The following is a 13,710-nucleotide window of genomic DNA, read 5'->3' as shown; positions in this document are numbered from 1 at the left end:
TTCCTGACTGGTAAAAGTGTAAATTTCTCCATGAACTTCTTTCTGTCCTATTTGTCAATGGTGTCAAGTAGATGTGTTGGTGTTTTTTCTATTAGTACTGTAGAGAAATATTCTTTCAGTAGGATTTTAACTTAAAGAAACCTAAACATGAACTTGAAACAATAATACTGTGTATGAGGATTTATTGTAGTATGCTTAAAACTTTTTTACTGTAACATAAAGTTTGCTTGTGGAGAGAAAAAAAAGTGAGTCCCTTTAAGTTCAGAGAGCTATAAATTAACAAAAATGAAAGCTGCTATGTTTATTCATAACTTGTCAGTTCATTTTATTTGTTTTATTCAGCAAGTTAAGTAAGTAAAAATTATGGTGTTTTAAAACCACTACAAATTCTGTAGAAGATTTGATTGATGTGGGTAGAAAGAAATATTTTATATATTTAGGCTAAAAATAATTTTGGTATCTATCTACAATTAATGTTTTTGCCAAATACAAGGGTTTTTTCCTAAATACACTTACAGTTAAAAAGTTTGTATATTTTGTCTGAAAAGTTTAGCAATAGACATGAAAACAAAGAAAGCAGGATCTTAGTAGTAAATAAATTGATCCATCACTAAAAAAAAAGTCACTATTTGAAATTTTTCTGGTTTTGCATTGCTCAGATCGTGTTCTTGAGCTTTAGAGGGAGTTTGAGGTACCTGCCATGGCTGTGGAGCGTCGTGGAGAGATGTCCTGCAGTCCAGCTCTGTGGCAGCAGTTTACTCCCATCTGTGTTCAGGGTGTGGCTGTCATTGTGTATCCCTAAGGCAGTGACCTGCTTATTGATAAATTGGAGGAAATGGATCTTGTTTATAGCTTAGGAATATGGTTTTGTAACTGGAGCGTCAGTAAATACATGTTTATGTTAAAGTTTTGTACCCACCGCATCCAAGAGGATTTGATTTTAGAGAAGTAGATTGTCTTTTTGCTCTTCTAATTTTCTGTTTACAGCATTCCAATGTTGGTGGTTATAAGCTCATCAGTGTTTATGACATTATTCTTTCCAGTTCTATATAATGTCAACGTTTTGATGGTTTCTGCAGTTCACAAGTACTTTCAATATTTCCTGTATTATCAGGTCTCCATAACCATGAAACATAAGGATGTCAACATCTTTTTGAAGAGTATTTTATATCTTTGTAGAATCATATCTTGACTTCTCTTATTTTCCACAAATATATTTAGTTTTTGTGCCAACGTCTTTTATTAGTATTTACTCCATTAATTAATTTAGTATTGAATTAGCATTGAATTCTCAGTGTAGTGAAAAAAGACTGTCACAAATTCATTACAGAATACGTGATAAAAAGAATAGATGTTGTCAGAATTTTTTGGCTGGAGCTATTTTTCCTTAGAAGATGTAGATGAGCTGGATTAGTAATTTTCTGGGAGAAAACACTGAATCTGTGGGAAATGCAAACACAAATGAAGCATGTTGATTTATGTTGGAACTGGCTTGATTCTCTTTTCTGCCAGGTTGTGCACATTTGTTTTGTCAGCTCTCAATTGCTCAAATCCTCACTGGTCTCTGAGGTACTGCAGACACTGGGGGTCTGTGGTAGCTTTTGCATGTGGAAACTCAGGCTCCCAGAGCTGCATGGCTGCTACTGATCCACCCTGCTGCAAATGCAGAATCCCCAGGTCAGCAGAGTTGCAGCAGCAGGAGCCCTTGGAGTCAAGCAGTCTTACTGAGCTATGGCAGCTCTGTCAGACTGTTTCGAGATGCACAACTCAGGTTATATGGTTTTCTTTTTACTTACATTTACATCTTTATATCAGTATTTGCATTGTACCTACTTACTGGATTAAATAGCATTAAAACAGATACTACTGTAATCAAAACAACTTGTTGTCTTGTTCATTTGTTCATTGTTTGATGCCATAATGAAAATTTCATGTTTGAAACTTTGATCAGTATTAATTGGAGTAGAAGAAGTTTTCAATATGTCAGAAAAGAAATTTAGACATCAACTTAAAGATATTGGAACAAGCTGATATTCTAATTGGTATCAGTGTTTATTTTCTTGTTCCCAGTGTAAAACTCTTTTAAAGCAACTTCAAATGAAGTACATTTCTAACAAAATAAGGTATAAATTTTGCTCGATGTCTTTACTTACATTAGTTCAGGTTAAGAGTAGGTTGTCAAATGATGAGAATGAGGTGTCATAAAAATTTGAGAGGTTTCCTTTTAGTGTGTGTACTCCATGAAAGTGCATCAGTGCTAATCAGGGTGCAGATGCAAAACTAAATAGGTTACAGAATTTGTGTTCAATTATACTGCCACTAACTGTATTTGGAATTAATTTATTTTTTAAAATTTTTCAAGGAATAGGAATTTCCAATTTTGACCAATTCAGCATTTTCAATAACACATTAGCTTACAAGTATTCTATCACCTGAGAGCATGAAGCTAAAAAAAATGGTTCAGGATTTTGATATAGTAAGCTAATAACCCATATTTATTTCCTGCTGCAGTTATAAAAGTGGATTGCAATCCAGTAGAATAAGGGCATTTTCAAAGACTGGATTTTGTCCATGAAAAGTTCCTAATGACTAGCTTTCCATCAGGTCAATGTAAGTTTTGTAGGAAGTTTTATTACTTAGCAGAGCATTAGTTGGTTCTAAATCTAAAGATGTTCTTCGGAATAGAGACTTGTTTTGGTTACGAATTTACAGGAGAGAGAAAAAAATGTAAACACTTAAAGTGTGTCCATTGTTCTGTTACCTGGATTTCCCACAGAGAAAGAGATTAGGTAAGTAGTTTTCTCTAAATTCTTTACCATATCTAGTTTTCTTTCTTGCTCTAAGGCCTACTTGCCATTTAACTTTTGAACTTCTGCACAACTGGCTCTGTCTGCTGACAAGGTAATGTTAAAAGGTTTAACAAACTTCCTGTTAGATGCAGTGATGACTAATCTTCAAGGACCTTTTGTGCTTGTTTCTTTTGTGAAATGCTGTTTGTGTGTTTTTACTCTGTGAAGTTAGAAGCAACATCCTGGCATGTAGCCTAATGATGGCTATTTCATTTAATTGGGAATAAAAATAATTGAGATGCACTACAGATGTATGTTTCCCCACCATATTAAAAAAAATATCCTGAAACTACAAAAGTTGTTCAGCATTGAAGTCAATCTAACTTTGTAGCTGACCAATAATCCTCTTTATGTACTGCTTAATGGATAAAAATCATGGAGTAGATGTTTTTTGCAGGATTGGAATGGTTTCCAATGTCAGTAATATAACAGAAATAACTACTTGTAACAGAAATAACTGAAGTGGTATGTAGAATATTTTCTATTACTTTTAAAGAAATGAGTAAGTGCATGAAATGGTCACAACTCTACCTTGTAGAGTCTGACCAGTTTGATTTATGTTCTTAGAGTCACAAATTTTTGGTGATCGTCTAACTTTTACAATAATAGATTAGAATCCCTGTTGTCTAAAAAGAAATCATCAATTGAATAGACTGTTGTGGGTTGTGGGCTCTCTTTTAAACATGTTCTCACTGATCAAATACAGCCTCTCCTTCTGAAATGAAGGGATGACAGACTATTGGTTGTTCTTCTTTTAATACTTTTGTTCCTGATATATCTGGATACGTTTGCATTCCAAACATGAATTGATAAGAAGATTGTTGGGAAAATCTTACAATTTTTTGATTTTGTGAATGTCAGTTGAAAGAAAATTTCAAATATTAGTAAAATTTAACCTCTTATGCTATGGCTTTTCAGTAATGAGGTAGAGGAAATAACTTTAAGTAGATACTTCATCTTTCCCAAAAGCTGCTGATAAGCAAAGCATGCTCTGCCTCTTTCACTTCTTGCATGTAACATGCATAAATTGCTATTGAAAGACAGTGATAAGTTTAATTGAGGAACATGTGCCCACATTCTTTTACGTTCTGGAAAAAAATCAATCAATCTGTAAAAAAATAATATAACAATGGTCAATTGGATTTAATGTTGAAGTAAATGCTTACAGTCCTTGTTCTTAGCAATGTGTTGGCAGTGATTCTGTTGTCTTAAGAAATGGTGTGTAAGGTTACATTTAGGATATAATTTGGCATTGCAGTTTGACTTGAATAGAGATCATTTAGGTTTCAGAGCATCAAAAAAGTCACAAACTCTGGAAGATTTTGGAGCCGAATAGCAAAGAAACCTTTCAGAGCTACTTTTCTTTTCTGTGCTCTGGAACAATAACCAAAGTAGTTCCAGGAAAACAAGTTTCATATTGTTCTGAACCTAACCCTGACCCAAACCTGATAGGATCAGATCTAAGTGCTGGAACATCTCTGAAATTTGAGCTGTCTAGTTAAAAGCGTAATGCTGTGGCCAGTTTTCTGCAGCTACATTCTCTCTTTCATGGTTCTCCCATAATTACAGGTTTGATGAGGTATTGTTGTTATCTTGTGGTAAGCTTTCTACTTCATTGCTCGATTTCATTTGGGATTCCAGCATAAAGGTTTCTTGCAGGCCCAAGTCTGTAAACCTCTGCTGACCATAATTCAAATCTGCACATAGTTTTGTTATATTTCCATTAAATACTTCAATATTTGTCCATTTCTGTATGGATTATTACAAAATAACTTTGTGTTCTTAAGGTGATGGGTATGTGATCCATGATTTATTCACATGATTTATTCTCAAATACTTATGATTTAGATGCATCCAAATATTTCCACTTAAATGGCAACTGTAATTATATCAATAAATATACATCATGCAGTCATTCTTGAAGTGTCATAGAGAATTTAATAACAACTTCTTTTTATGTAAAAGTTTGTCAGTGCTACTTGGGGACATGCCACAAATGTTAAGGTGTCTATATTTTCCCTTGCTCTCAGTTTCAGGGTAGCTTGCATTTAAAAGCAAGTAGCAGCTTGCTTCCATTTGTTACCAAAATGACATGGTAGGAGCAATCAGTTTCAATTGCTGCTGATAATTATAAGGTGCAATAATTGAGAATATAGAGAAAAGGAGACTGTGAGCTGTATTTGAACTCAGTACTTAAGCAATAAAAAATTTATCAAACTGCAAAAAATAAGTCATTTTAACGAGCACATTCCAAAGGTGCTGGATTTATGAGGAGACCCTAGGAAACTTTGATTGAAATTGCTGTCTCTGATTGTAGTTCTGTATTTTATTGGTGCCATATTGTGAACAGTGCTGCTGCCAAAGTGGATGGGAAGGCAGCATAACAGAGAGAGTTAACCCAGAAAGGTTACTTCTTTTTATAATATCCATGATGTATTGCATTAAAAATGCCTTGAAAGCCATCCTATTTGCAGTTTTCAGAAAACATTTTTCTTAAATTAAGTTACGATTTATCTGAACAGGGTAGAAAATATGAAAGCCCCTTGAAGAGTTTAGTATTGATTTTCCGGAGTATTTGCTAGCTCTTGTTTTCTCATTTGTGTGCTCCTTGATGGAAGGGCCTAGAGCTGCTCCTGAGCCAGAGCTTCACTTGGAGGAGAACTGCAGCAGTGAAGGGAGGGAGCTTGGGGACTGTAAAAATTTTCACTTAAGAATATTTAGATTGGCTCTTTAATAGGCTTTGTCTCTCTGCTTCCTGAATGTAGACAACATTTTATTGACATAATAGTTAATAAATTGTCTTAATTTTCTAAAGGCTACCCCCAGCTAACCTGCAGTAACCATGTGAGATAAATGACATGAATATTTTAAAAGTGTGAGTTTCTAGTCACACTTTGTATGTGCCTCTTATAATAAGAGCCATACATCTTTAATATTTTTCTTACAGAATTCAATTAAGACAAAGGTTATAAAAAGTATTACATGAAAGCACATTTCAAGAGGACAGTGAAATGGACACAGTTACAAAGTTGTAAGCAAGAGTTGGGCATGGTGCATAGTTAATTTCTGAGTGTTCACTGCTGTTCTGTGCCAACTACTTATTAAAACTTCATCCCTCCTCTGTCAAAATGCACTGTTACTTAAGCTGTAAAACTGTTACACCATAGCTCCCAAATACCTTGTTATAAATGCTGACTGTATCTTTCAATTTATACTGCAGTGAAGTAAGCTTATGAAAATAGTTCTGAGGGATTAAGCTCTAAATACTATTTCTATGCAGTGGATTATTTTTTCCCCAAGCTCAACACGTTCATGCTGCATAATGATAAGAAAAGTGTTGTGACAAATGTATTGAAGCTTCATTGGCTCTTGCACATGTTATCTAGCATGTTTGACTAGTAATTTTGAGAAAAGAATGACAGAGATGGTTCCAAATATTTGCTCTGTTGGTCTAGACTGTGTTTCGTAACCATTATTTCACCTTACTTTTCCTCAGTTTATGATTTGGTGAAATTGTGAGTACATAAACAAAAATAAATTGTTCCTAAAATGCTTTGGCAGTTAATGCCTTGAAAATCTTTTAGAAGTTATCTATTGTTATATCAGTGCTGCTGCATTTTTTTTCTTCCATTCTTGTAGTTTTAGTAATGAAAAAAATTTAGTGATGCTTAACTGAAACTCCCCTTACCTGTGCTTAAGAATTTCAGAAAACCTTGAGTCCATTACAAGCCTTGACTTGATCAGCTTTCACTTGGTAGTTAACTTAAAGTTTTCATCTTGGTAAAGTTGGTTGCAGAAAAATTTTTGATCTCATATGGGGTTTTTTTCTTCTTTTACCTATTGCATACTTTTGAATTTGGAGATGATGTTTATAGCAAATGGAGACTATGGACTCTAAGCCTATGAAGATTGTGCCAATATTGGGATATCTTTAAGTCTAAACCAGATTTTGTATTTATGATTCTTACCTGTTCTCTCATTTTTGTGGTCTCTTTCAAGATTCAGCCATACAAGAAAGCCATGAACAAGAACTGGAGGGAAGAGATCCAGCTGTTTGGCACGTAGGCTTGAAGGTAGCATGGGACATAGAGACACCTGGATTGGCAGTACCACTTCACCAAGGAGACATCTACTTGATGCTTGGTAATTTTCAAAGACCAAGAAGTTGGACTTTTTGTTAAAAATACAGAAAATTATCCTATGTTAAAATAAGTTATAGTACCTTCCTCACACTTAGGACTTTTCTTCTTTAGAAAAATATAAAATCTGTCTGGAGTATGTAGTAAATTCCTCCTCTGCCGACTTCGTGAGTATTTTGGGGAACTTTTTTTCTTAATGTTTCTTTCACTTTACAGCTAAGAAAGAAATAGTCTTTTTTTCACCTTTTGTGTCTGTTGTGCAGTCAGAATTACTAGTCCAAGTTAGGCTTCAGACCATAAGTAGAATTTCCCCAGATCTTGCTAGAAGTTATGCTGTATCTGTCCCATCCTTGTATTTCTAGATTATTTTTGCATTCACAGTGCAGTTTTTCTGAGCATCTCTTATGTTCAACAAATGAGTTTCTGTTCTTCAGCTTGGCTTATCAAGTGACACCTATATTATGTAAGATGTAAATGAATGGTTTTCTGGTACCATGGTCCTTGAGGTTTCAATCATTATGCCAATCTGTGGATATTTTATTAGTCACCTCACCTATTTTACACAACACCTCTCTCCTTCTGTTACTATGTCTATATTCAAACATGCTGTTTTCTAGTAGTGGGATTATACTAAGATCATAATGAACACAGCTGTCTTACTCCAAGAATGAGTCTCAATGTCTCAAGCGTAGAGGATTAAAAAAAGAAAATTAAATTGAGTTAATTTGCTTGAGCAGCTGAGCTCGTGGGCTAAGGTTTATCCATTGAAAGAAACGAAGCGAGAACTGTTGCTAAGGTTTGTTGGCACAAAATCTGTTGCTTTCTCTTTTGGCTTCTGTTTCTCTTGGTTATAATGTTTTGTTAAAATTAATTTAGTTATAAATCACACAAAAATGAACAAGGCTTCTGACAACATCATGTTGGCCTGTTTAGTGTCTTGGCTTGACAGACATCATCTTTGAAGAGTGAGAGCACTTGCAGAGCTCCCTGCTTTTGTGATTGTGACTTGGAAAGCATATTCCATGGAATGTCCCCAAGAATGACTTGTCACATTCCCAACTTTATGGGCAGAACAGTCTTTTGAACTTTACCTTTCACAGTTTATATACTGAAAACAATACTTTTATAAGCCATCATAAAAACCATGTTCAATTCCTTTTTTTTAGTTATCTCATCAAATCTTCTGCACCGTCATCAGGGAAGTGCTGTGTAAAAGTACTGGACTAACTGTGCTCTGATGTATGTTCAGACATGGAAATATCAGGTGTTGAGATGTGAGATCCTTTGGCACAGTAGTCTGGATGTGCCTCCCTTTTTTTGTAAGGTCTAAAGTAAAAGCCTAAAGGGAAAGAGGGATAGTGAGAATGACGTTTAAGTGGCAGCTAAACATTATTATAATCTATTTTTGTGCAATAGCAGTTAGAGCATCAAGTAAACTTCTTATCTAATCCTTCCTGACTGGAAACTTTGAGCATATAGAGCAATGCTGGCCAACAGATTCAGAAGGTATTTAATAAAAGAAGGGGACTAACTTTAGTATTTTTATTGCAAAATACTCTAGATTGTAGTTGATTGAGTTACCAGATCATAAGGGTGTTTTTTATTCCCTAGTGGAATTTATAAAGTAACTAAAGTATTTTCAGAGATTCTGTATGAAGAGTAGATCAGAACGTTAGTTTATTTAATGAGTAACATCATGAGCATGTTTAGATGGAAACAAAGGATATATTAAACATTCTTTTGAAGATGATGTGCAAATCACTTTCTTATTAATGCTTTTGAAGAGCTACAGATTTGAGCTCTGTAGGCCAGGTGTTTTTTTAATCTCTTCTGCATTTCCATGGTCTTTATATTTCTTTTCAATTACTTGGAAAAAAAATTACTCTTCTAAATAGTAGTAGAGAGTATTCTCAAAATGGCCCTTTTATTAAGTTTCTTTGTGTAACAGAACTGCCTTTATCATTTTGACTTGGGATGAAAGACAATATAAGGAAACATTCATAGTTTTAGTGCATTTTTTACTGTTCAGATGTTTTGCACTAATTTTTAAGAGAGGGCACCTTGAGGATGCCATCTAAAAGACAAAATATGAAAACTCTGTAAAAAAAAAAGAAACTTGGCAATAATAATAATAATAATAATAAATAATTGTCTTATTCTTTTGGACATGCTGTATTCCAGACTCTCATTTCAGTTAGCAGAGTCTTCTTACTGGCATTATGTTAAAAGCAGTGGCAGAATGCAAGACATGTAGAAAACAGAACCTGAAGAGTCCTGCAGCTGGTGGTGGTTCATGTACAGGCACTCACTGGTAGGACTGGGAGGATTGGTTGTGACCACCACTGGCTCATCCACCCTAGCACAAAACTCAGCCACTCTGTAGGTCTGTTCTTCCAGTTGTTGGAGTGGTGTAGTGTTACTGCTTTATATGAATGTTGAAAATGATGAAACATCACATTCAATATGTTGCTTATAATTTAAAAGTCAGGTCCTATCAATTCCTGTACCTGCAATACCACTAGTATTTCCTGTGCTACACACAAATCTATAGAAGAAAGTGTGGTAACTGGATATTTCTTACAGTAATGTGCAATTACAGTAACTTGTAAATCAAGATCAATGGGTAGAGCAAAGTAATTAAAAAAAACACTTTTTTTTTTCTTTTTAGCATTTCTAGTAGACATTTAATAATATTTATGTTCCTCTCTTCATTGACTTTATAAATGTTTTTGTTATTCTGGGGAGAATTTAGTAAAATGTCTTATAATTTAAATTTACATCTTCCTTCTCAGCAGCTCTCTTCAGATGAAATCATGAGCCATAATTTAGATGTATGTTAATACTAAACATAAGGTGATCACATCCATTCTTCTTTTAAGCTATTACAATAATAAAAAAAATATATTTTAAAGCAAAACCAACAAAACATCAAAATTACTTTAACTAAAACAGACTTTTAAAAATAATTTTTTAGGCTTTTCTTAATATGAAGAAAAGAGTCTGGTAAATGGCCGCAAGTCTGCTGCCTAAAAATTCAAATCTAAACTTTATATCACTCATGAAACGGAAACACTTTAGCTCAATTTAGAATAATATATTGGTCTGCAGAGGAAGTGCACACTGAACCCTGCTGTCTCAAGTACACAGTCAAGGGGTGTCTAATATGAAACGTGTTGGGTGCATGCAATAAATCCAAAACGCGTGGAGGTGAGCAAAGGGCCCCATCTGCTCTGTCCTAGAGCATGCTTAACTAGGCTTGTCATGGTCCTACTATTAAATTGGAATTTTTCCCCTAATCTTTGACTTAGACATGACCAGATTTGCAAGCAGATTTACAATTTTCACTAATTTTCCTACCATGACTTCAAAACATACTTAACAAAAATACATTCTGGACTCTTTCAAAGGCAGATTTACTTTTCTGCAGCTGTTTCCCATAGATCAAGCTCTTTCTTGAAGGTTAGGGTTTTAAAACAGCATGAAGATGAACTTTGAATCTTATACCACTCCCCACCCCCAGCAAATTATAGTTTGAGAAGCATCAAAAATTATTTTCATAACCAACCAGAAGTAGGTTGCACACATTGCAGAGGTTGGATTGTGGTTAAAGATAAATATTTAATGGAAACACTTCCACATGTATATAGTGACTCATTAAACTATTTCTAGATATTTAATCTGCTTCTATTTTCACAAACTATCTTGAACCCTCTTTGCTCTCTAGCATCTTGAATGTGTTGGAGCTTTTCACTCCCCAGGTTTTTTTGAGTCCACATTTAATCCAAATAGTATATTCCCTACTATTAAGACTTAAAACTCCAGAAATGTATTTGTCATTACTAAACTTTGATTGTGAAGTTTGACAACTCTGACATATTTCTTTCATTAAAAAATTTCTAAAAAATTCATTATTTTTTTAGAGTTTCAACTTTTAATTAATTTTATTTGTGCATGGTTTTCTTGTTTGTTAATGGTAGTTAAGAAAATTAATACCAAAAGTCCATTTCACTTTTGTTTGTAGATATTTGTGGTGGTTAGAATATCAAAGATTTTGCCAGTCTTTAAACACCACTGTGTCTTCTATTTGCCTCTTGAATTGTCTGAAAAGTTCAGGAGGAACACTTTAGAGTGTTTACATAAATCCCTGTTGGTAATTCTGGGAGCCATTTTTTGTTATGATTTGTGTTTTCCTGGGAAATACTTTACCTCCAAGTAATAAGTTTAAGGATTGGCTAAGAGTTTCTTATCTTTCTACCCTTTATTTGTGATGGTGCTGTAGTCTGCAGTGACATGGGTGTAGAGTTGTTTCTCTCAAAGTGCTTTGGCTCCTCAGCTCACTGATAATTAGTTCAGTAGTAGAATGAGAATGAAGTGTATCGATGTTGTTTCAGTGTTTGTACACAGACATATCCAGTAGTCTGTTTTTCTGACAAAGGCTGTGCAAGCACAGGGCTTTCAGTGCTGCTGCTGGTGGAACACAGTTTCCTTTAGAAGGAAGCCCAGAGTGCACAGAGCAGGGGCAGGGACTGAGAACAGGATCAGAGAGCCAAGGGAGAAACTAGCAGTAGTTTGGAGGAGAGGAGAGGACTGTGCTGAGGTTCTGTGCTGGAGGGATGTATTTTGAGAAAACAAGAGGCAAAAATCTCTAGATGTCAGTACAGTGCTGGGAGAGATCTGCCATGGGAACTTGCCTCCACAATTCAAAATTGAATATGCAACATCCAGACTCCAAAATGTATCTGCTATCTGTAAATAACAGGAAAGTCACTGAGAAGTTTTACTGATGGGGGTCCTGCACAGAGAATAATAGCCTGCATTCTGTACTGAAGTGTCTCTGTTTTGGTTTTGCAGACCTCTTGGGTCAGTGCTTAGTCATGTAAAACTGAGGCTGATTCCTCAAGTGTTGTTTTTTACTGAACCTCACAAGAGCACTAGGGTACTTCCAACATGGGTGACCAAGGAATGGAACAGCTTTGGTTTGGCTCTAAAACCAAAATAGTCTTCTGGGTGTAGTGTTCTGTATCTGAATAAAAGCTTTTAGTGCCAGATGGACAGCAGCCAATTTAAGAAAGAGTGATTTTTCTTTTCAGTTAATATATATTTAGGAGAAAAAGAAAGCAAATCTTTGCTACAGTCTTTTAAGACCTCAAATGTATTTTTAAATGTGCTTTGAGGCATGCAATCAATGAAGCTTCAACTATTTTTACACAATTAGAGTTTTAGATTAATCGTAAACTCTTACATTAAAATTAGAGGCTTCTTTCTGAGATTGATAAATGATTAGAGACAGTTGGAAGCAATTCCAAGGTGGAGCTCTACAAAGAAAGATTTGCCAAGGGTTTGAATAAAGGTGCAAATCAAAATGTAGTAAGTCTATTCTGTGTTTGCTACATACAACCACAAAGAAAGGGATAGTGGAAGTGTTTAGGTTTGTTTTCTCACACAATTCTTCTTGAAAGTGATTGTGGTATTTAAATATTGCAATGTCCAGAGATGATGATGTTCTGTGGCCCTTGCAAGACTGGATTCTGTGCAATTTACCCTCATATGTGTCTATAGTTTTTTCATAAGTTCTTTTTTTTATTTTGTAGCATCTTTCTTCAAGACCTTTCAGTATTTTTAGTGATTTTGGAGAAAGAGATTGTGACTTCCAAATAGTCTGTTTAGTCTCCTCAGTAGTCTAGACTCAGTATTCTCCTCAGCTTTGGAGGAATTAATTTGTTTAGTTGAACTTTCCCTATAAGAGATGGGAAAATTCCACTTCTGTCTTGGAGAAAACTAGTGTAAGTAGAAATATTTCTGACTCTAAGATAGTGAATAATTATTGTGCTGCGCAAAACATTGGAGCAATATGAATGAATTCTCTAAGCATTAAAGCAGGAAAAGTAGTGTACTTAATTCATATTCAACCAGATTAACTTTTATTAAGCTTTCCCTGTACTTAAGGTTTTCTAATTTGTCCCCAGATGATCTCAATATGACCCACCAGCACTGTGTTCTGGCTGGTTTATCACCTCGGTTCAGCTCCACTCACAGGGTGGCAGATGTAAGTATCAAAAACATTTCACTGTTTGGTCTCTTGTAAAACCAATATCCTGGTGCCATATATGCAGCACTGGGGTGTCTTATCAGAATTGTGGTTCCTGTTATGCTTTTGACTCAAACTCTTTTCATTAACAACTGCTGTTGTTTACTTTTGATTGAGGTACACTTGGTTCTGTATTGGTAGTTGGCCTTAACTCCCAGATAGACTTATCAGATGTGAATTGAGAATGTGCTGCACCACACCTCAGGGACTGCTGATGAAATATAGTTCAGAAAATACAAATTTTCTGAAGTGGCTATATATTTATTTTATATATTTTACTGTATCTTTCTAGTCTTCAAGAGGAACATTGGAATACATACTTGGACAGTGTGAACTGGCACTCCAGAATTTACAGACTGATTCTGATTCAATGTCTTTGAAATCTCTGGAAGCTGCAGTGGTGAAGCAAGTAGAAGAAATACATAATGAGGTGAGATAATCTGCACTGAAAAGTCTTGAGCCTGAGCACTGCAGTCTCCTCATGGAGTTAATGGCAATTAAATGTGTTCAGCTGCTTACAAGGCATTGCTTTGTGCAAGTTTGCAATGTGGCTTTTATGGGTACGCTAATTGGGATTACAGTGGAAGTTTTCATTTCTCCTTCTTAAGATCCCTCTGCTGGTAAAGTAAGAGAA

At 35.0% G+C, this 13,710-nt stretch overlaps 1 protein-coding gene across 2 annotated transcripts in view; it reads left to right on the top strand.

Moving 5' to 3' along the window:
* The window catches only part of FTO (FTO alpha-ketoglutarate dependent dioxygenase), a 223,973-nt gene that overhangs the window by 45,642 nt on the left and 164,621 nt on the right, over nt 1-13,710 (top strand). For both annotated transcript variants that reach the window (XM_066327862.1, XM_066327863.1), the window contains 3 exons: nt 6,849-6,992; nt 12,955-13,034; nt 13,369-13,506. In XM_066327862.1, coding sequence (XP_066183959.1) covers nt 6,849-6,992; nt 12,955-13,034; nt 13,369-13,506 — 362 coding nt within the window. The remainder of the gene's footprint in view (nt 1-6,848; nt 6,993-12,954; nt 13,035-13,368; nt 13,507-13,710) is intronic.

The sequence above is a fragment of the Sylvia atricapilla genome, chromosome 12, assembly GCF_009819655.1.
Source record: "Sylvia atricapilla isolate bSylAtr1 chromosome 12, bSylAtr1.pri, whole genome shotgun sequence".
Taxonomy (NCBI): domain Eukaryota; kingdom Metazoa; phylum Chordata; class Aves; order Passeriformes; family Sylviidae; genus Sylvia; species Sylvia atricapilla.
The sequence above is the reverse complement of the archived record's forward strand: the minus strand, read 5'-3'. Positions and strand labels throughout refer to the sequence as shown.